Genomic DNA, 21,331 nt, shown 5'->3' with positions numbered 1-21,331 from the left:
ACAGATGCAAAATGCCAAGGAAGGTCATGTGATTTTACAAACACGTCTGGCTTCATTCCCTACTAACATTTGACTAGCAGCAAATAAAACAAAATCAAAATTCAATATCAATTTGATTTTGTTTAACATAACCTTACACAATTCAAATGGCAAACATTTTTTATGTAAACATCCTGCGGGGTGATCAACCTGCCGTTAATAATAAATAATTGAATAGTGGTTAAATAATTAGTGAACAAAACCCATCAATGAAGTAACAAAAAACCGAAACTCGCCTGACAGACTAAAACAACAAGGTTAATTAGATCAAATGATCGGAAACGACCCAGCTGCAATAATATTTGTAATGTGTGGTGTTTAGTGAGCGTTAATTGGCCCTGAATTTTATCTCAATAAAGATCGAAACGTTGGCACGATAAAGAAAATGTTTTTTTAAGCCTACGTCACACCAGACCGCATCTCACGATCTCCAAATAATCAATATTTGTAATATTGTGAGATTCCTATTAGAGGAGATGCACCTGTGGCTTGGTATTTTAGATCGTTTTGGTCTGTTTTTACATTTCGGTTTTTCTGCCGTCTTCAGTGGTTCATCAGTGATTGTGTGCAACACTGTTAGCAAAATGCGGAAGCGTGGCTCGCAAACCAAAACACCAAAATACGGTATGCCCGGAAACGTCTAATTCAGGACCTGGATTCTAATTGACAAATAACGTTTTATAATAAACCTTAAAAGGAAATATCAAAATCTCCAATTTTGTCGTTTCGTCGTTCATCAGCAGGGCAAGACAACAAAACCAAATGAAATTACCAATATCTTCGTAGTACACTGGCCGGAAAGGATAGTTCTAATCACAAAACTCCACTTTGTGAAAAGAAATATCCTGTCCAACCAGTGAATTGATTACTCGTCCCTCCTCAATCTATCTTCACGTTTGTGATTTTTCTTTTGAGGTCTGCCAGGAGATGTACCAGCAACTTGATTAGGGTTGTAAGCTGGGTGAAGCCAAATAGCAAACCCTACACTGAATAGGCGAATGCCTAATATCTGAGGCCAACGATAAGCAAACATAAATGAACAATAACGTCCAAATTATATGTAAATTTAATTTAGTATTCTAGTTGACGTTGATCGACCTACATAGTTTAAACTGATGTTGTATTGGATCTTCTTGAGGTCATTTTACAGGTGAATAAGGAACATCACTATTGGGTTTCACTAAGCTTTCGGCGAATGTTCCGCCATCTTCAGGGCCTAATTTATTAAAAAACAAAATTTACATGAACAGAGTTACATAGCACATCTTATATAAAGATATACATTACAAAAATACAATTACGTACTTAACCCAGTTGTTTGGAAAATTAAATTCATAGCACATGTTTGTTGTTTTTTTGAAGTGAAGGTGAAAATGAATCTATAAACTAAAATGTAAAATGTTATGTAACTCTGTTCATGTAAATTTTATTTTTTAATAAATTAGGCCCTGAAGATGGCGGAACATTCGCCGAAAGCTTGGTGAAACACAATAGTGATATTCTTTATTCACCTGTAAAATGACCTCAAGAAGATCCAATACAACGTCAGTATAATTTAGTATGTTTCGTAAAAGTATATGTACTAATAATTAAATATTAAATAATATCCAAGTACAGACAGAAAAATTAACTATATATCAACTATGAAAATATGTTACTGAGAATTTATTCTTCATAGTATTTTTGTTATTTTATTTTTATGTGCTACTGTTAAAAATTACCTTATATATATTTAAAATGTTTGGTTGAACACCTTGATTAAGTAATCAAGGATACGTTTTTGCATTTATTTTCTTTATTAATGCCATCTGAATTTGCATTTGGGCCAGCCGCATTGTACTAAAATTAATCAGTACTTAATTAATTAGATTTTATTCAACTATGATGCCTGCCAAATACGTTATGTGTTCTTATTATATCACGTAAAATAAAGTGGAATATATTCCACAATCACTATCAAAATGAGATATAAGTGGAAGGGAATGAAAAAACAAAAATTCGTAATATTGGAATTTAATTGCATTTTAATCAACAATAACACAAACGATGTGCTAAGTAAGAACAACAAACACGCAGTCAAAATTTCAAGAATTCAATAAAGAGTGGCTGGTCGTTCAAATCAACTAAGAAGAATAAATAAAAACAGCATATACAGCTTGTAAGATAACAAAAACATGTTTCAAACTCTGACAAAATTGGTGAGAATTGAAAGCATGAATTTCTCTTAAGAAAGGAAAATATATTTGTCGGTGTACTTATGTGTTTAAAAATTCTTATACTAAGAGGAAACAAAGTTGCATTGAGATACTGTAGAGAAATTGACGGTTTGGGGGAAAGCTCAAAGTAAAGAGAGCAATTCTAACCGGACTTGCGAATCATAAAAGCCTATTGTTTTACGCGACAACCCATGACAGTCCGTAATAAAGATCATTTCTGGAGAAACGGCTGCAACAGTGCGTAACTATCTCTTTCTCACGTCAATTTACCAAATTCAAGAATAACCCGGGCTTGGGAGTGTGTCCTAACACATTGGAACGAAGTTAATGAATAACCTTAGATCGGAAAAAAGTTGAGAAAAGAAAATAAACAGTTGCGTTAAAGTAGTTTCATCTGAATAAATTAAAAAGGAAGAAATTCTCCTCTACTAATAAATAAGAGGAACAATTCACATTAGACGCATTACCATTAGAATGATTAAATATCAATAATTAATTAGAAGACTGGCTTCCGAAGACTCACTAGATTTTTCTTAGAGATAATTTGTTTGTATTGACAATTTAATATCCCTCTAATAGAAACTAGGAAAGAAGAAATGATCATTATTGAAAATAAACATCTTGTAAGCCGGATTTTTATATTCTGCGTATAATAGATTGGCCATTTTTTACAGAAAGTGAATTCAAAAATTAACTATATTATTTTAAATATATTTTATTTGATTGATAGTTATGTTTTGACAAAATATTTACTATACTCTATTTTGCCAACGACTATTTTTTTTCAGCCACTTTTTAAAAGAATGGGTCACTAGTCTTTATGGGGCAGATCAGGAGAATAGAAGGGATGTCATGTGTTTTTATAACGAAGCTTTTTCTAATATTTCCACGTTTGCATTGAACTATATGGTTGGTCGTGATGCAACATTTCAGTACCTACTGGTTTTGGATCAAATTTTGTATTTGGTCAACGTCTCTGCAGTTCGATATTCGGCATACTTGATCGACTTTTGTTACACACCAAGAAATCTTTCTTTTTTTTAACAAGGATACGTTTTTGAGCTGAATACATACATTTTTACCAGATCGTCTTCACGACATCAATTTAGCATTACCAGGAGTGCGCATGGTCAAGGTTAACAAAGAGGTTATGTAGAGTCAAGAACAGGTTAGGTTAGATAAGGTTAAGGATAGGTGATGTTTTATCGAGAACGGGTTAGGTAGCGTTAGAGTTGTAATAAGGGAAGTGTTACTGTAGGTAAGGTTAGGGTTAAGTTATGTAGGGTTAAGTGAAGTAAGGTTGGGTTAGTTAACAAAGTTAACTACATAACAACCTAACTACATAACAACCCTAAGTTAGAGTTATGGTTGTTATGAACTGTTAGTAATTTGTTGGATTCGTGAGGAGCGGTCAAGAATAAGGTAGTTTAGAAAAACACCTTTTTCATTTTTTTGCCGACGTTTCGATCTTTATTCGGGTTATTTTCAAGGCATAGATAGTGGTGTTATTTTTTTGGTGTGATATTGGTGTTGTGTGAAATTGTTGTACTAACACAACACCAATATGACACCAAAAGAACAGCACTGCTATTTATGCCTATGCCCTGAAGATGACCCGAATAAGGGTCGAAACGTAGGCAAAAAATGAAAAAGGTGTTTTTCTAAACTACTTCATTCTTGACCGCTTCTCACGACGTGTTGTTAGTGTAAGGTTTAGGGACGGGTTCGGCTAGGAATAGATTGGGTTAAGATTAGTGGTACAGTTAAGGAAAGGTTAAGTTAAGAATGGTTAGAGTAATGTTACAGAGATTAGGGGTATGTATATATATATTGCATCTAAGTTTCATATGTGAAGCGGAGAAAATATACGAGTGCATCGTGCAAGCAGAAAAACACAGCTCTTTTTACTTTTCTGCTGCTGACGTGCAGAATCCATGTAGCGAGCATTTTCACTTATCTATTAACTTTACGTGTGTTTCTCAGGGTCTGCAGTCGTCACCTAAGGACCACCTTTCTATGGAATCATGTTCCTCAACGTGCATCATATGACACTAGTTCAAAATTATATTAGCAAGCAGTTGGATCCTTTCCGATCTCTGTACTCCTCCCGTAGAGAAAACCTCACAACTATCTGAAGTTGTTGAAATTCAGCTCATTTTTATCTTTTCAAAATTTTACACCCAGTAATTTACAAAGGAGGATGATCGAATCGACCCAAACCACATGTAGAACTCATATTGACAACTATCTCAAAATTATATAACATAGAGTGACTTTCTGCAAAAGGTAAGATAGCAGAAAAGCCCAATAGTTTGTCACTTTAATAAACAAACTTTATTTACGGAAATATTCGGTGAACCTGCAAAATCCTTACGACAACGCTTCATGCCAAGCTTACTAATGTATCAAATATGCAAATTGAATTCAAAGTATAATTTAAATATAATAATAGCCAAAGACTTTCCGCCCCGTTCTTGCAAGTAATCCAAGTTTGTTACATAAATGCAATTCACCATTAGTCGATAGGAGGTCACCAACCTTTGCAACGCCAACGATTGCATGAAATAGCATCGGGAAATTAAGCATTTTTCCAAAACGTCATGGTGAAGATTTACGACAGTTTATATGCGATTACGCTATATTTCCAGACTAGAAGAGAATAAAACGCTCACCTTAACATCGTTCCATTCGTTGTCCTGTGTTGTGTAAGTGTTCACCCTGAGTTGGGTTCCTGCCAAGCTGACACCGGTCATCTCGTCGAGCAGCGAGTTAACTTTGAAAGCTCCAGGAATGACGTGGTGCAGAAGAAGCTAGAAGAAAATAATTCATGTTATATATTTTTTTTAAATTATTAGAAATAAAAAAGTACTAGATTTGAGGAAACACTACACAAGATCGAAAAACTCACTAATTAATAAAAAAAGATAATTATATATTATATATTTCCGTCTTTATTATGTTTTATTTCATCTAAAATTGTAGGTCTAAGCAAAAGTAATATGTTTAAACAATCACTATGAAATATCGATAGTGAAGAAAATATTTATAACATAGACCAGTTCGTATTTCAAATTAACTGCACAAACAACATAACACGAACAGAATAACATAACAAGAACAGAATTTATATTTCCTTCCCTGCAGCCAAAATATCTGGTCGAGTCCATTCATAACACCCGGAAAGATTTATATAAATGTACGATTGACCTAATCAAAATTAAAGACAGGGTTATTTTATTCAAGACACATGCGAAAAACCGAAAAGGTGAACCGGACTCGGAAAGGAGATTGCCTTAAACCGTAAATTCCATTGCAGATAAAAAGTCATCCTTCTTTCTACAGTTTTTGTCAAAAAAAAAATTAAATGTTTATAAGAAGTCAATCACTAATGATTTAAGTTTTTAACATGCTGTGACAAAAATATATTATTAAACTAGCATAAAATTAATGTGTGACTAATGTCACTATGATAGGTAAATAATTAAAAATATCAACTTTTTTTAAATGAGAGACTTACCAGGTTTTGATACATTTTCAAAAACTAAATTTTTTTAATACAAAAATGGCCGCAAAAACAATTATATCGGTTGCATGTTTCAATTCAAAGGCTGAAATCTATTTCATACTTTCTATATTTATTTAGAAATCGTGAGATGCGGTCTGGTGTGATGTAGGTTTCAGAAAAACCTTTTCTTTATCGTGCCAACGTTTCGATCTTTATTGAGATCATCTTCAGGGCCTGGGATTTACAAACATTGTTTACATATAACAATTACATTTTGGATGTGGAAAAGTGAATTTATACAATGAAAAATATATTTTTTATATATTCAATCAAAGTATTTCTATTCACTCAAAGTGTTTGTCTTCTGTGTAATTGTGCCATTCTTGCGTGTAGTGTCGAGAGTGCCAGAGAGATTTTGCTATTTTGTGTTTATATACGTTGGATTTTGAAGGGGTGGGGAAGGAAGTCGGTATAGAAAAGATATTTTTGTATAAGGAGTCGGCTTCTTTGAGGTTAAAAGAGCCGACGAAGGGAAAAAAATGTGTTGGTAATGGTTCGGTCAGATTATCCTTTCAGGATTATATAGAAAGGGATAAATAGGAAAAGGAAAGCTAAATTGTTGGGAAATTAGACTATGTGAAAAATATTTGATGTGTGGAATGTAATGTGATGTATAGGTATGTTATCTGTATTGAATATATATTGGATTGAATGTATAAAAAATATATTTTCCATTGTATAAATTCACTTTTCCACATCCAAAATATAATTGTTATATGTAAACAATGTTTGTAAATCCCAGGCCCTGAAGATGATCTCAATAAAGATCGAAACGTTGGCACGATAAAGAAAATGTTTTTCTGAAATCTACATCACACCAGACCGCATCTCACGATTTCTAATTAAATATCGATTAACGGTCACTAATCACCACACATACTTTACTATGTTGTTCAAACAAAAATAATATTTTATGAGTTTACTCTTATGTTGGAAAGAGAGGCTTAAAAATGAATTATTTACTTTTCCTAATAGTATAATAACTGCACTCAAAGTTCAATTTATTCTTTTTATATATCTGTTTTACTTTGCCTTTTGATTACAGGTATCTGTTGTAATTGTTGTAATAATAACGAAGCAGTAAGAGTTCAGGCAGTGGGGCATGAAGCTTCTAGACTGGACGAATTACGATAGCATTAGCAAATTTGAATACTTTGAATAAGTTCGAGATGGTTGCGTTGAGAACCATCGTCCCGAACGAATCAAACAATAAGTAGGTTAAAATATTTTTTGCCAATAAGCAAAGTTGTTAATTAAGGTAGTTTTTCACTCCCCAAACCCCTGAATACAAGCTTTTCCGAAAAAATAATCTTAAAACCTTTGCTCCCAAATGCATCCTATTTTTCTTTAATCAAATTTAATTCCAACTGCATATTTCTGTTTTGTATTACGACAAAATATCGAATGATATACTGTGTCAATACTTCACGAGGTTATGCTAAATGTCAACTTGTACTAAAAAGTCCCTATTGTACCAAATCTGATTCTCAGTATTGCATTCCAGATATTTCATTTTTCAGGTTATTCCAGCGTTTCACTACTTTTTTTCCATAAAGCCCCCGTATCTCATAAAATCAAATCATACTGTACATTTTTTTACAACACTAGAAAGAGCATTAAAAACCCTAAGATATTCATTTTTTATAACCTTAAACAAACAAAGTAGAAACTTCTTGGCGCTTACGGATAACTTACCTTTACTAATGAATAAACACGTGTACTTGATTTCTCAAAGGTCAGTTATCACCGATATAAAATTAACGCTTAATTGCTAAAAAAGTAATATTTCTGTTACAGATGGTTTCAAAAACGAGTCATTAAGTTTTCAAAACTTTTATTGAAAAATAATGAACGTAATGCGTAACAAAAAAAAAACGTTTTGGTAAAATATTGAACGTAAGAAAAAAAAACTAACTATGATTCATTTCCTTAAGGATACAATAAAAACATTAATCCTTTATGGTTTTTAATGCTCTTTCCATTGGGCTAAAGAAAGTCTTAATAAAACTTCAGACAAGAACTTTGGAAACTCGACAAAGTTTATTATCCTAAGTGATTTGGCTCAAGTTTGCAATAGAAAAAACAAACGATCTAAGGTTTTTCAATGCTCTTGCCATTGGTGCAATCATTTAATAGGATACATTGGACTTTATGAGATAATTATTCAGAAATCGTGAGTTGCAGTCTGGTGTGATGTAGGTTTCAGAAAAACATTTTCTTTATCGTGCCAACGTTTCGATCTTTATTGAGATCATCTTCAGGGCTCAAAGTGTTTGTCTTCTGTGTAATTGTGCCATTCTTGCGTGTCGTGTTGAGAGTGCTGTTATGTTTATGAGATAAATTGGTGTAAAGTTGAACTAACCTGAAAATTGAAATATAGCAAAATTTGACATGTAGAATAACCTCCTAAGTATTGTATGGCTAAATTTAACAATACAATAAGTTGAATCTTATAGGATGTTTCATGCTCTTTTATTTGATCTAATTAAAATTAACTGTAGGATTAATATTTTATGAGACTAACTAACTTTATAACTAACACCTAACTTTATAGATAAAAGTTCTGAAAGATTGAATTAACATGGTAAGTTGAATATCCCGAATACAATTGAAAAATAGACTACGGACAATAAGGCCTTTTTAGTTCAATTTGACATGTAGGACAACCTCTTAAAGTATTGACGTCTAGTCGCGAGCCTCCACGTATAATAACAATAGAAAACCATAAAAAAGAAATTTTTTTTTAATTTGCGAGGGACTGCTGACAACAAGTTCAGATCTGTGTCCAATATTTTTCAACCTAGTATCACCAAAAAAAGTTACATCAAAAATGGTAGTACTAGGGTAGCTTCCACCTTGTTAGCCTTAACTACATTGGGAAAAGTTTATATTTTTTTACACTTTTTACCAATAAAGGTTTTAACTCATAATTTCTGTTTCATTGTTCATTCCGCAATTATTTTATGTGGTATGATTTGGAAAAAAATAGAGCATAGTGGGTGGGTTATCAATCCGAACAAAAAAATTATTTAGGTCGGTAATAAACATTCCTGTCTTTCTCCTACACTAATCTACTCGACCATTACTTGAACATCATGTAACTCGACAAAAACATACTCGTTGCACAATCCGAGACAAAAAAGAAACATTGTTATGTTTAGCACAAATCTCAGTAGACAATCGTATACATTTAGAAATCCGTTCTTAATCATAATATTTCCTAATGTTAATTTTTTATTGTTATGAAATTCATTAGTGATTATTCTCGTCGGATCGTTCTGCCGGTCGATTTCTAAATGTGATACGAGAAGGGAAATGAACCGGGCGTGAGATTCCGGTCCGATCCATGTTCAATACAATGTTCGGTTTCTCGTTAATGACATGAGAATCGCTCTTGTCAGACGCATTTGTCTCTGTGCACTTTTAAATACCGAGGCCTTACACAACCTTTCCGTTTCTTTGAAATTTCTCTTTCTTTTGAACGTTCAACACGGATGAATGACAATGAAACGGAAAACGACTGCGTTTGTGTATACCGCGCCCCTTTAGAGTGCTATTGTACTTCCGGTTTTTCCGGGCTACGGCAAATTTCTGAAATGTCTTTAATCACTTTTACTTTCAAATGTCACAACTTTCATTAAAACTTAAAACAATTGGGAAAATATACAACGAGATGAATTGGCGTAAACCGCTGAGGTAGTTCTTGGCGCGATGAAACATGTTACCTAATGAATCATGACAATCTACGCTGATCATATCGTACACACACAAAAAGTGACACAACTTAACAACAGAAACAGAAGAGACAAATGAAAGTTTACTTTCTTACTTATGTATTAATTACACGTCATTACGGGGGAGAAACTGTAATCTTTGGGATACTAATACTACCCTAGAATCAATGGAAGAAAGCGCGGTGGGGATCGCAGAGCGTAGAATAGGGTAGCGTAGCATACCATCGGGCAGATGTGCACGTTGTAATACAATCTTATGGAAAAATGGACTTTGGATTTGCGTCGGGTAGCGTAAAAACCCAAAACTATAAAAATCCAGCTGCACTGCCCCAAAAAACTACCCATTTTAGGTTGTGACACTTTTCTTGCACATATTGGCTCTCAGTAATTTAAGTTAGTTTGTTTGCTATAACGATAATGGATATCAAAGAATATAATAAGGGTATTAATTTTTTATGACAGTCTGTTCTATCTTAAAATATACAAACCTAACAAACATAAATATCCATGTAGTACGTTATACTAAGATTATTTTTGACCTAAATGGTCCATCCATTTTCCCTCTGGAAGCAAGTCTAATTAGTTATTAAAAATGCAAAATTAAGTATGAAAATAAAAGTTTTATAAAAAAATAATGTAATTAAACCATTAAAAAATCATCGAAACGATAAAATAATGTAAAAGTTAATAGAAAACATGCTTAAAAAATTGTGAAAAAATATTATAATTAAGAACGCTATTAAAATAAATGTAATGAAACTAAAATAATTCACGAACCCTCCAGATCAATTGATTGGTCTTGAAGAAAAAAGCAAATTCGATTGGTACTGCCATGCTTCGACCTATTTTAAGGTCATCATCAGGGTCTATATTAATTTAAGGAAAAACATGTCCGTACAATTGATTTAACAATTGTTTTTCTTAATGTGAAATTAATATAGACACTGATAATGACCTTTTATAGGTCGAAAGCTTGAAAGTAACAATTGAATTTGCTTTTTTCCTTCGACCATACCTGATCTAGGGGGTTCATGAGTGAAAAAGTGGTCGATACTTTTTCAACTAAAATAATTCTAAAATTAGTACTATTTTTCTCTCACAGTGAAGAGAAAAACACAGCTTGAGAACTAGAAATGCTGTTAGATTCAATTAAGGACATGCAATCTTATTTCGAATAAAAAGTAATTGTGATAATTCAATGTTTGCACTACTTTGATTTTCTGTAACTTTTTGAAGTTGCGTTATTCATGTTTCCCAGATTTGTAAATGGAATCTGAATAGCCCGAACTATCAGCATTATAGGTCATACTTTCTTTCTCATTACCCGTTATCAAAGTGCAACGAGAAGGTCCAATTCCATAACCCTTTGTCCCACGGTTATTGCCAAAGGGATGGAATTTGACAACTGACTGACTTCATTACCATTATTTACGGCAGTTTACTTCTTGTTGGTTGTCAACCAAATTATAATCACTTTGTCCACGTGATGTAAAATTCATTTTTACAGATATTTCATACACCGATGCTTAAAAGCTCGGCACAGAACTAAGATAAGCCAATTTTCTTTAATGTTGACCCTACGTTCCTGCCAATTCAAAAGTGTTACTTAGCAGCTACGTGTTTACCACCAGTTTTTTTTCCAGTAGCATCACACACCCAAATACTTAAAAACTAAATAATCCGGTTTTTATACTTTATCGACTTGTGTCACTCTTCTTGTGGGTGTGCGATATACAGTAAGTAATCAGCTAACGATCAGCTTGGTCACATGGCAAAATAGCATCTTAATCCGAAAAATTAATATTACTTAATGTTAGTGTGTGGCTGGAGTAATCCATGTTTTATACAGGGTGTCCCATGAAGAGACGTCAATACTATAGTATAGTTATTCAGATATCGTTGGGCACTCTCAACACGACACACAAGGATGGCACAATTACACAGAAGACAAACACTTTGAGCCCTGAAGATGATCTCAATAAAAGATCGAAACGTTGGCACGATAAAGAAAATGTTTTTCTGAAACCTACATCACACCCGACCGCATCTCACGATATCTGAATAACTATCGATTAACGGTCACTAATCTCTACACATTTGTCTGCATTTCAGCTATAGTATAGTTACTTATACTATTCACTAGTTTTCGAGGTCCCCTTGACCAATTAATATCTTTCGATTAAGGTTTTTAGTTGAGTTACTTATACTATTACTACTATGTGAAATGGGGCCAAAAAGCCCCTATTGTCTGTTACTTTAACCTTTCGCATTTTTTGCAATAAAGCCTCTGGCTCTCATAAAATATTAATCCTAACGTAAATTTGTTACATCCACGGAAAGGGAATTAAAAATCCTATAAGATTTATTTATTTTTTATTGTTAACTGAAGCCATACCAAGTACAAAATCAGTTTAGGACGTGAATTTAAGATACAGGGCGTTCCGTGAACAAATCGATAGTTTAGGAGGTACATGTCAAATTGGACTAAAAATTTCCTATTATCCAAAGTCTAATTCCTAATTCCGATATATTTCATTTTTCAGTTTAGTTCAACCTTACACAACTTTATTCCTTAAAGTCCAACGTATATCATTAAATATTAATCATGCTGATTGAAACAACGGTGGGAGCATTGAAAACCCTATCAGATTTATATGTTTTTCTAATGTAACCTCACGTTGGTTTTTTTCTTATGGTCAATATTTTTTCTAAGGTTTTTATTTAATTTGCATTATTAATGATGAATGTTAATAACTAACTAATATCTTTGAACAGTATGTAATCATAAGATCAAATTTTTAGGAATTAAACGTTAATTTTATATTACAATTAATTAAGGTTTTTTAGTTGAGATAAAAAAGTCAATGGCACAAGCGGGATTCGAACCCACGATCTTCGGCTAGATACGCCGCTGCTCTACCACTTGAGCTACTACTCGATCCACTCGGACACTAACTTCCCATCTCAACCCCACCTTTTGATTTTTCCCTCCTTTTTGCCATTTTTCGAATGTGTAATCGGATTGGATTCTCGACTCGATTCTGACAAAAATGTCAAGCGGACCACGAAATTAGTGAAGTTAATTTTATACTGGTGATAAGTTACCTTTGAGAAATAGGTAGAACTATTATATTTAAAGCTCGTTAGTAGGGGCAACTAGTCTGTAAGCGTCGTATCTTCAGTATTGATACAACCAGGAAAATATTACTTGAACTTAGACAAGAACTTTGAAAAATCGTACGATTTTATGTTTTGATTTCTTACTTTGCATAGATTAAATTTACAATAAAAAAATAAATTAATTTTGTAATATTTTTAATGCACTTGTCGTAGAAGTAATCAAATTTACGGTAGGATTAATATTTTATGAGATATGGGGGCTTAATGGGTAAAATTTCTGAAAGACTGAAAAGTGAAATATTCTCGGATACAACTGAGAAACAGACTAGGGGCAATAGGGACTTTTAGGCCCATTTGACATGTAGAATAACTTCCTGAAGTATTCATGTCTGTTCACTGAACGCCCTGTATTTTGAAGAGCCAACAATCATGTCAACGACGGACTGTTGAGTAAAAGTTAAAAAAGCTATTCTTTAAAAAATAATGAAAAATTATTGTTGTTAATTTTTATTTTACTTTACACTTGATACACTCTAAATTTTCTTGCAATTTTTATTCCCAGTATCGATCATAGAAACCTCACACACGTGTTTTATAAGATTGGTCAATGATGTTCATTCTCAAAAGAACTAATCAAAATTATTTAATAATAATTATAATATAGCGACTAAAAGCGAATAAAATAATAATTTAATAATATAGCGAATATGAATAGTAATAGTATTTTTTTATAAAGTTTTGAATACTACTTCCTCAGAAACTCGTATTGGCTTAAATATTAGGTATTGTGGTATAACGATTCCCGCACAGAATATCGCCAAATGCGATTTCAGTTTTTAAAAAAAAATCTTAATCAATACCGTAATTTTAACGCACAGTTTTTAAATTCATTCAAGTCATTTCTATATATTGATTGACAAAGCCTGGAATGGAGAAAAAAGAAGATACGGTAAAGAAAATTTGGTTTATATAAATTGTTTATGAACATGGGCTGGGGCCAAGATTTTGTAAAGCTCTATTTTTAAAATATACATAACATGTCCAAACCAATATAATTTATTTACATATGTACAATCTATTTTCCTACCTACTATGAAACAAATGTTAAATATTGTCTAAGAGAGGAGTGTAAAATGTTGTCTTTACATTATTTTCATGATTGGCATCTACAAAAAATAAAATCAAGCACTTACCCCACTAAGTAGCCTTGGGTTCTCTTTGAACTTGATCTCAGCTCGATCGGGGCCGCCGAGTTGAACCAGCAAAGTTCTAAAAGCTTTGTCCGTGGGAACAAACAGCGTGTAAGGTCCTGAGAAAAAAAATCAACAACGAAATTTAAATTATAAATATTATTCGAATAAATTTATTGTATTATTGTATTGTATTATAAATGAATGTTGTTTCATCATTCCGTCTCTATTAATGCATAATTTGTGTATAGAAAACATAGGTAATGTTCAAGTCTACTTGAACTAATAAAAAATTCTTTATACTAATGTATGGTTGTGTGCAATAATTTTGATCTTACAGTAATACAGAAAAAATGGGATAAAAACATTGAATTTAAAACAGAAGTAAATTGTTTTATTGTTAAACTTTTGGGGATTATATCTGTATCATCAACCACCAAATTTAGAAAAAAAAATAGAAATGCAAGAAAGTGTCTAATATATCAAGGTAACAGTTTCAGGAAAACTTTTACGTTTACAATTATATTATATAAACATAACAATTTTATTCTGTAGGTGTTTTTAATAACACGAACATTTGTAAACATATTTTTTCTTTCTTGGTTTTTATTTAAAAAACAATGTGGTAATTTTTAAAGTAAAATTCTTGTTTAAATATATATTTGGATATTTCGGGAATTTACACTCATCATCAGAATCTAAACTATTAAAACACATAAGTCTAAAATATAAGTATAAAAAAGCATAAAAATTTTTAAAAAAAGTTAATAAGTTAGATTGAAATCATTCTACAATTGCAGATATCTTTGCATTCAAACTGCCATTTCTGAAGCTGAAGAATAAATTTAAATATTTAAAAATTACCCATTTAAATCTTACAAATGTAAATATGTCTTCGCGAATTTTTAGATAGCAGAAAAATGTGTAACAATATTTTTTTAATATGTTTATTTATATCTGCATAGTTGTGAAATTTGTTAATCAGGTTGCAATCATTCAGACTGCCATTTCTGTATCTGTAGAATAAAGTTAAATACCAAAAATTAACCCTTTAAATCTTATTATATTTTCGTCAATATTTTATCCACCAGACAATCGTAAAAAAATGTTTGTTTGTTTCTGTACATTGGTAAAATTAGCTAAATAAGCTCGTCAAGAAAGCATTCAAATTTGTCGTTTTCTTAAGATGGTATAAAATTAAATATTTCAAAATTAACTCTTTAGATCCTACAATTTATCTGGCGAAATTATCTTCGATTTCCAATTTTGTGTTTTGATTTCGTTTACTTACAAATGTACTAATTGCATGATGGAATATTTTGAATATATTGTAATGTATTTCATGTACTCTGTTGCTTTTCGGGCTCGAGAAAAATTGTTAAAATGTCCGTTTGACCTTTAAATTTGTTTTTCCGGTTGAAATAATTCCATCTGCCATTATCTGAAGGTGTGTAATAAACTTAATTATTTAAAAATAAACCCATCAAAAAAGAAGAAGGAAGTACTGGTATAAACTTTCTCTTGTCTTTTCTACGTAAAACATTAATAACAATTATTAAACAATTAATTAAGTAACCATACAAAGTTAAATGAATGTTCTAAATGAATTTTACGTTTAGAAAGCGCATAGACTCTGACAACCGTATCTAAAAACATCCTAAAAGTGAGAAAAGAAGGACCAAAACACTCAAAATACGAGTGCTATTTGCTAAAAAAGCGATAATATTGAAACATTAAACAATAAAAATTGCATGAACTGAAAACACTAGAGACAAACGTAATAATCTCATTTTTAATTAATAATTTAAATTAATTTAATTGCTTAATATAAATTATACCGTGGTAAAGAGCGTATTCTAGTCTGGTCTGGGCTCGTATAAGGAAGAAAAGTACTCCTTCGAACAACCAGCCTCGGTAGCGCAGTAGGCAGCGCGTAAGTCTCATAATCTTAAGGTCGTGAGTTCGATCCTCACCCGGGGCAAAAATTTTTGTTCCGTGTTTTTGTTGTTATTAATGTTTTATCACCATTATTACAGCTCAAAATTGCATTTTAAATTAAACTTCATCCAAAAAGCAATTAATAAATGTGCATTAATAAATATTGTGATATGTGCATGTTCATTTGACCGGCAGAGTTGAAGGGTTGCAAAATTTATTGTTTTAAATTTTTCATGAAAACAAGGTATACAAGAGTTGATTACTTTTTAAAAGTATCACTATAAGTAATAATGTTCTGTATGTGTCACCGTTGCATAATCTAGAAAGCGAGCATGTTTATTTGTCACAATTCGTATAAATTAGTAATTAGTACAGTAGACAACAACATTGTATGCACAACTATATAACATAATTTATACACATACATAAAAGTTACACATATAAATAGAGACGGAAATAATAATAGTCAGAGAAAGATAGATCGAAATCGAATTGCCTTTCATTTGAAAAATTGTTTTAGGAAGTCGATGACGATCAGTTAACGACTCTTAATAATATAGTGCGGATAATCTGATAATCTTTATTCTTAAAAAGTGAAAACATTTAAGCTTTAAACTCCTTTACGATTCAATTAGCCTAAATTAGTTTCACCCAATATCAACATCATCATATACTTCTCGCATATTAAAAAGTTAGGAAAATAAATAAAGATTTTAAAATGTATGTAACAACTGAACAGTCGAATATATTCATTGGAAAGTCACAATGATAGAGTGTGAATAAACCTAGTATTTGGTAGCTTATCATAGTTGCTATGGTCAATCGACAGCAAGAGAAATAACCACACACTGACCCTCACTGAAAATGGCGAAATGTCGAAATGCACGTCTGACTGACCGAAATAACTACGTTAATAGTGATAGTTACATATAAAATGCTCACCTGTCTCGTTGAGGACGGTGTCGAGACCCGACTGTTTCAAGAATTTGGCCATGGCGTACAGTCCGTTCTTTTTCAGTGTTTCGCCGAGCACTTGTATAGCATTAGGAGTAGAGCTCGTGAAAGGTGGATTGGAAGAGTAAACCGGGCTGGAGAGTTCCTGATTCGTGTAGGAATGGCTAGGCACTTCGGGGTTCGGATACTGGCTGGACAATTCGTGGTTCGCGTATACCTGGCTGGGGTAGATTTGACTAGACGCGGATTGGCTGGGGAAGGTGGAGACGTAAGAGGGTATAGGGCTTGCCGTCGGTCCAGGTGTCGTATAAACTGGTCTCGGAGTTGTCGTGTATGCTGTGGACACCGAGTACTTTGGAGGCAAAAAGGTCGTCGAGGGCGATGTAGAGTAAGAGACGGAGTTGTCGTTTTGGGGGCTAACTGTCGGTAGAAAAGCGGCAACCCTGTTCGGACTGGAGTACTGAGGTTTTCTAGGTGCTTGCGTCGTTACTCGTTTGTATTCTTCGACAGGGAGGCTGGGTCCGGCATGGGAATTGGCGACTTGGGTCGAATGAACGTAAACCGGAGAGCGTGTCGTGCTTTTTCGTTTTGGTGCTGCAGTGGGCTTCGAGGGGCTTTTTTCCACGTGTTTGACATAGCTCGGTGACGGTTGTGACTCTTGCGGTGTAGAGTTCGCCACGGGCCGTGACAACTTTGAGGACGGAGGAAGCTTGATTTCTCCTTTCTTCAATCTTTCGATAATGGATTCTACTTCTTCTCCTTTAGTGTCGGTCGGTCCGTCTTCGTTCCCTCGTACGCCTTGTACTTTAACGCTTCCGTCTGGTTGTTCCTCTAAAATGACGAATGTGACTTTCTTCTGTGGGATATTTTGGATAGGACCGACCCTCTCTAGAGCTCCGTCTTGTTTCTGCCTTATGACCTCGAAATCTGCACCGGGTGGTAAAACTCCTTTCGTAAGTTCTTCAAAAAGAACTGCCGGAGGCTTTGGTGTGGTCGTAGTCGTCGTCTGCTGTATCACAACGGTTTTAATGTTTTTCTTGGACGCTTTACCGGGTGCAACAATTTTCACTTTTTGCCCGTTAGCCAAAAATAAATTCTGAGGGAAGGATGAAAGCTGAGGGACCTGGGCTACCGAATCTCCTAAAGCGATGTTAGGAAGATTAGCGATTTGATCCGAGCTCAGTTCACCAGGCAGCGTGATTTTTAAAGTTTTGAAAATATCGTCTTTTCCGCTTAGCTGTTCCTGGATCTGTTTCTGTAGTTGTTCTTGTATGTACTGTTCATCAAGGATCCTTGGAGCCGGTGTCGTTGTTGTCGTAGTGGTTGTCGTGGAACGAGTGGGTTTCACAGTCGTCGCTTTAATTGTAACCGGTTTCGGAGATCCAACAAGTTGATCAAACAGCTTCTTTCTATCAGGTTTGATATAAATTTCTCCGGGTTCTTCTTTACTCGGGTACTTGTCTTCTTGCTTCACTGGTCTTGGCCTATATTTTACTACTCTCGGCGCCGGAGTAGACGTTTTGAATGATTCCGTCGCAAATGTAATCGCTTCGTAAGGTTTCTGCTTCTTGTAAGGTGTGGGAGGTTGGGTTTCTAAAATCCAAGAGGGAGTCTCTTGTTGTTGCGGTTTTGGAGTGTACGCGTCCGGCTTAGCTTGGTGCTGAGATACTTCGGTCAAGAACTGTTGATGCTGAGGATTTTCGGACGTCAGAACGTAATTATTTTCGAACGACTGGAAAGGTGGTTGATGGAACTGAGAGAAAGTCTGCGATTGTTGGAAAGACGGTTGCGCCTGCTGGATAGGGGCTTGCGAATTCGAGTGATAAGTCGGCTGATAATCCTGCTGGTGGAAGTTTTGCGACTTGGGAGGAGTTGGGGTGAATGTCGGCTTGTGGTCCTGGGGATAGGTCGGCTTCAAAAGGATCGGCTTCCTTTCTGGCTGGTACTGCGGTTGGTAATGAGAGAAAGAGAAGGAATCCGACTGGTACTGCTGAGGAAACGAGGGGGCCGAGAAGGAAACAGGCGGTTGTGGTGGAGGAGGCGGCCTCTGATAATTAGGCTGCGTCCTTGGTCTCTCCTGTTGTACCAAAAACCTGTGCTGCTGGACATCGCTCAATATGTGCGACTGCTCCTGAGGCGACAGCACTCCTCTGTTCAACTGCTCCTGGTAGGGTTGATACTGAAACAAAAAAATAACACAATCATGTTGAGTAATACGAAGAGATAATAATACTTCATCATAACTAATTTAAACTTTAGAAAAGTGTTTTTAACTATGCAAGGCGAGACTAATGAAAGTCAAGATAGGATTGAACTTCATCAGTCAATCATTAACGGTCTGTAAAAGATGTAATCATTCACTATTCCTTTTCCCTTGTCGATATATCTCGCTAGCCTTTACGTCCTGCTCTTCCTGCCTACTTATCTGATACTCTTCTCTTATGAAAGTCTCAGAACAAAAAGTTTCATTGAAAGATATCAAATTAACTAACGTCCTTATAATTGTTTTGAACTTCTTTTCGAATCGTCAAAACTGAACTGAACAAGTTTCTCGAGTATGTCGAATAATTATGCTCACCGACCAATTGAACGGAGAAGTGAAAGCTGCAGAAAGATTCTATTTTAGGATGAAAATAAGCTCGGCCTTGCCCTTAAACAAGGTTTCAGGTCTACTTGTATGTTTATAAAAAAACGTACAAGTTAACTGGGTCAGTGTGAACCTTGTCTGAAAGCTGTGAAAATAACCGATAAATTAATTCTATTAGAAGACATCACAATTTTTCAAATTGGTCGATATAAGAATGTTGGAAAAAACGATCAAATTGTACCGATCTAATTTTGATTAATTATATATTTATTAGAACAATTTGTAAATTATAGGTTATAAAGTCCGTGCTATGTCGCATTACCGTATAATCTCACGGGAAAAGGCGGACTTTGATTAGAAAACAATTGTTGAACTTATCGTTTATACCGTAATCGCGTACATTTATTAAAAACAACTTTGGCATGGGAAAAGCGTTTTTGAAGTTCCGGCATAAACATAAAACAACAGGTAGGTTTTCGAACTCACGACAAACGCCTGTGGTTTCTGGGCCAGTTTTAGCAACTAACCAGGCCTGTTATTACGTTTCCCAATCCGCTTCAGTTCAGAAAGGATTTGCATTTTTCCCACTGCAGTGAAACAAATGAACAGCATAGAGGTAATAAAAATGTCGCAATAAGAATGATTGTAAAAACCACGGAAAAGAAACGTGTTATTTTCAATTCAAATACGGCCAGGCCTGCGGTCAAGTTTGACCCTTTATTTCTTTTCAGACGGCTAATATGGAGTGTTATAAGTCCATAGCCCCGCAGGAATAAAAATCCACATAAGAGTTTTCCTATTCAAAAAAGTTTGCCTTGTCGAATTTGCCTGTCGGTCTTTGCTTTTTACTGCACGCAACTTTCCCTGGACCGCGATTCCATTGTGGTCGAGACAATGCTCGGATCTTTATTCTTTGTTTCACTCGTCCTCAGATAAATGACTTTCCTTCTTTCTTTTTTTCGACAACGAAGGGCTCATTGATCCATCCGCTTGTCCGTGATTGACTATCACACGCAATTTGTCGTAGGGAGAGTGGACGTCTCCGTAAGAATTACGACATCGCGGATTGGAATCGATGACTTAACCGTATTGTACTAGGAGGATATACGTTCTACATAAATTTGAATAAACTTTAATCGCGGAGCTAAAATAAATTTAACCAATTTGTGCCAATAGATTTGGTTGAGAAAGGAGGTGGATTTGTCGAGGTGAATAATGAACCTTTTGTAAATGCTGACTTTCATATGAAAATTTTATGCCTATTTGCTCAAATCCAATTATTGTATATAAAATGTATAAATGATATGATATGGTTATGATATGATGGTTATGGTATGATATGATAAATGATGATGATTTTGGTTAATGGTTTTATGAATAAATATTTTGTATCAATAGATCTGGTTTAACCAGAAGGAACTGTTCAAATTTGGAACTGAGAGGGCAGTGGCTCTTTCCCTATTTATTTGATTTCCATTATTATTATGAATATAATTTATACAATTCTATGATATTTTTCTAAAAATGACCACTTTCTAGAAATACATTTTGTGTGACAAAATATTAAACTGTTCAATTTTGCCGATATTGAGTTGGCGATATTTACACCCTAATTGTTTAATTTGAGCTATTAATAAATATATATAACTCTATAATATTGATATTAATTCATTTACGTTTTAGTGGTCAATTGACCAAGTTACATCTTTCAATTAATTGTTCTTTCAATGTAAGGTCTTGGTTGAGATAAAAGTCAGTGTCACGAGCGGGATTCGAACCCACGACCTTCGGCTAAATACGCCGCTACTCTACCACTTGAGCTATCGTAACTTCGATCCTCTCAGACACCAACTCTCCATCTCGACCTACAAACGTAAATGAATTAATATTTAATAAATAAAAGAAGTATAACTTCACTAACAGCTCCCCGTGGCCACTTCATAAGTCGCTGAGAATCCGATCCGACATTTGAAAATGGAAAAAATAGG

General features: G+C 34.1%; 1 protein-coding gene and 1 non-coding gene across 2 annotated transcripts in view; one reads left to right on the top strand and one right to left on the bottom strand.

Moving 5' to 3' along the window:
* LOC106668836 overlaps positions 1-21,331 on the bottom strand; it is a 72,086-nt gene that overhangs the window by 15,142 nt on the left and 35,613 nt on the right. The window contains exons 2-4 of the mRNA XM_014397972.2: positions 16,745-18,935; positions 13,868-13,983; positions 4,928-5,065 (exon numbers count right to left, since the gene is read on the bottom strand). Coding sequence (XP_014253458.1) covers positions 4,928-5,065; positions 13,868-13,983; positions 16,745-18,935 — 2,445 coding nt within the window. The remainder of the gene's footprint in view (positions 1-4,927; positions 5,066-13,867; positions 13,984-16,744; positions 18,936-21,331) is intronic.
* Trnam-cau lies at positions 15,773-15,845 on the top strand. Its single transcript has one exon. It is a non-coding gene; the product is annotated as a tRNA-Met (tRNA).

The sequence above is a fragment of the Cimex lectularius genome, unplaced genomic scaffold (genome assembly GCF_000648675.2).
Source record: "Cimex lectularius strain Harlan isolate CLEC.00 unplaced genomic scaffold, Clec_2.1 scaffold125, whole genome shotgun sequence".
In the NCBI taxonomy this organism is placed as follows: domain Eukaryota; kingdom Metazoa; phylum Arthropoda; class Insecta; order Hemiptera; family Cimicidae; genus Cimex; species Cimex lectularius.
This window is presented reverse-complemented; position numbering and strand designations above follow the sequence as displayed.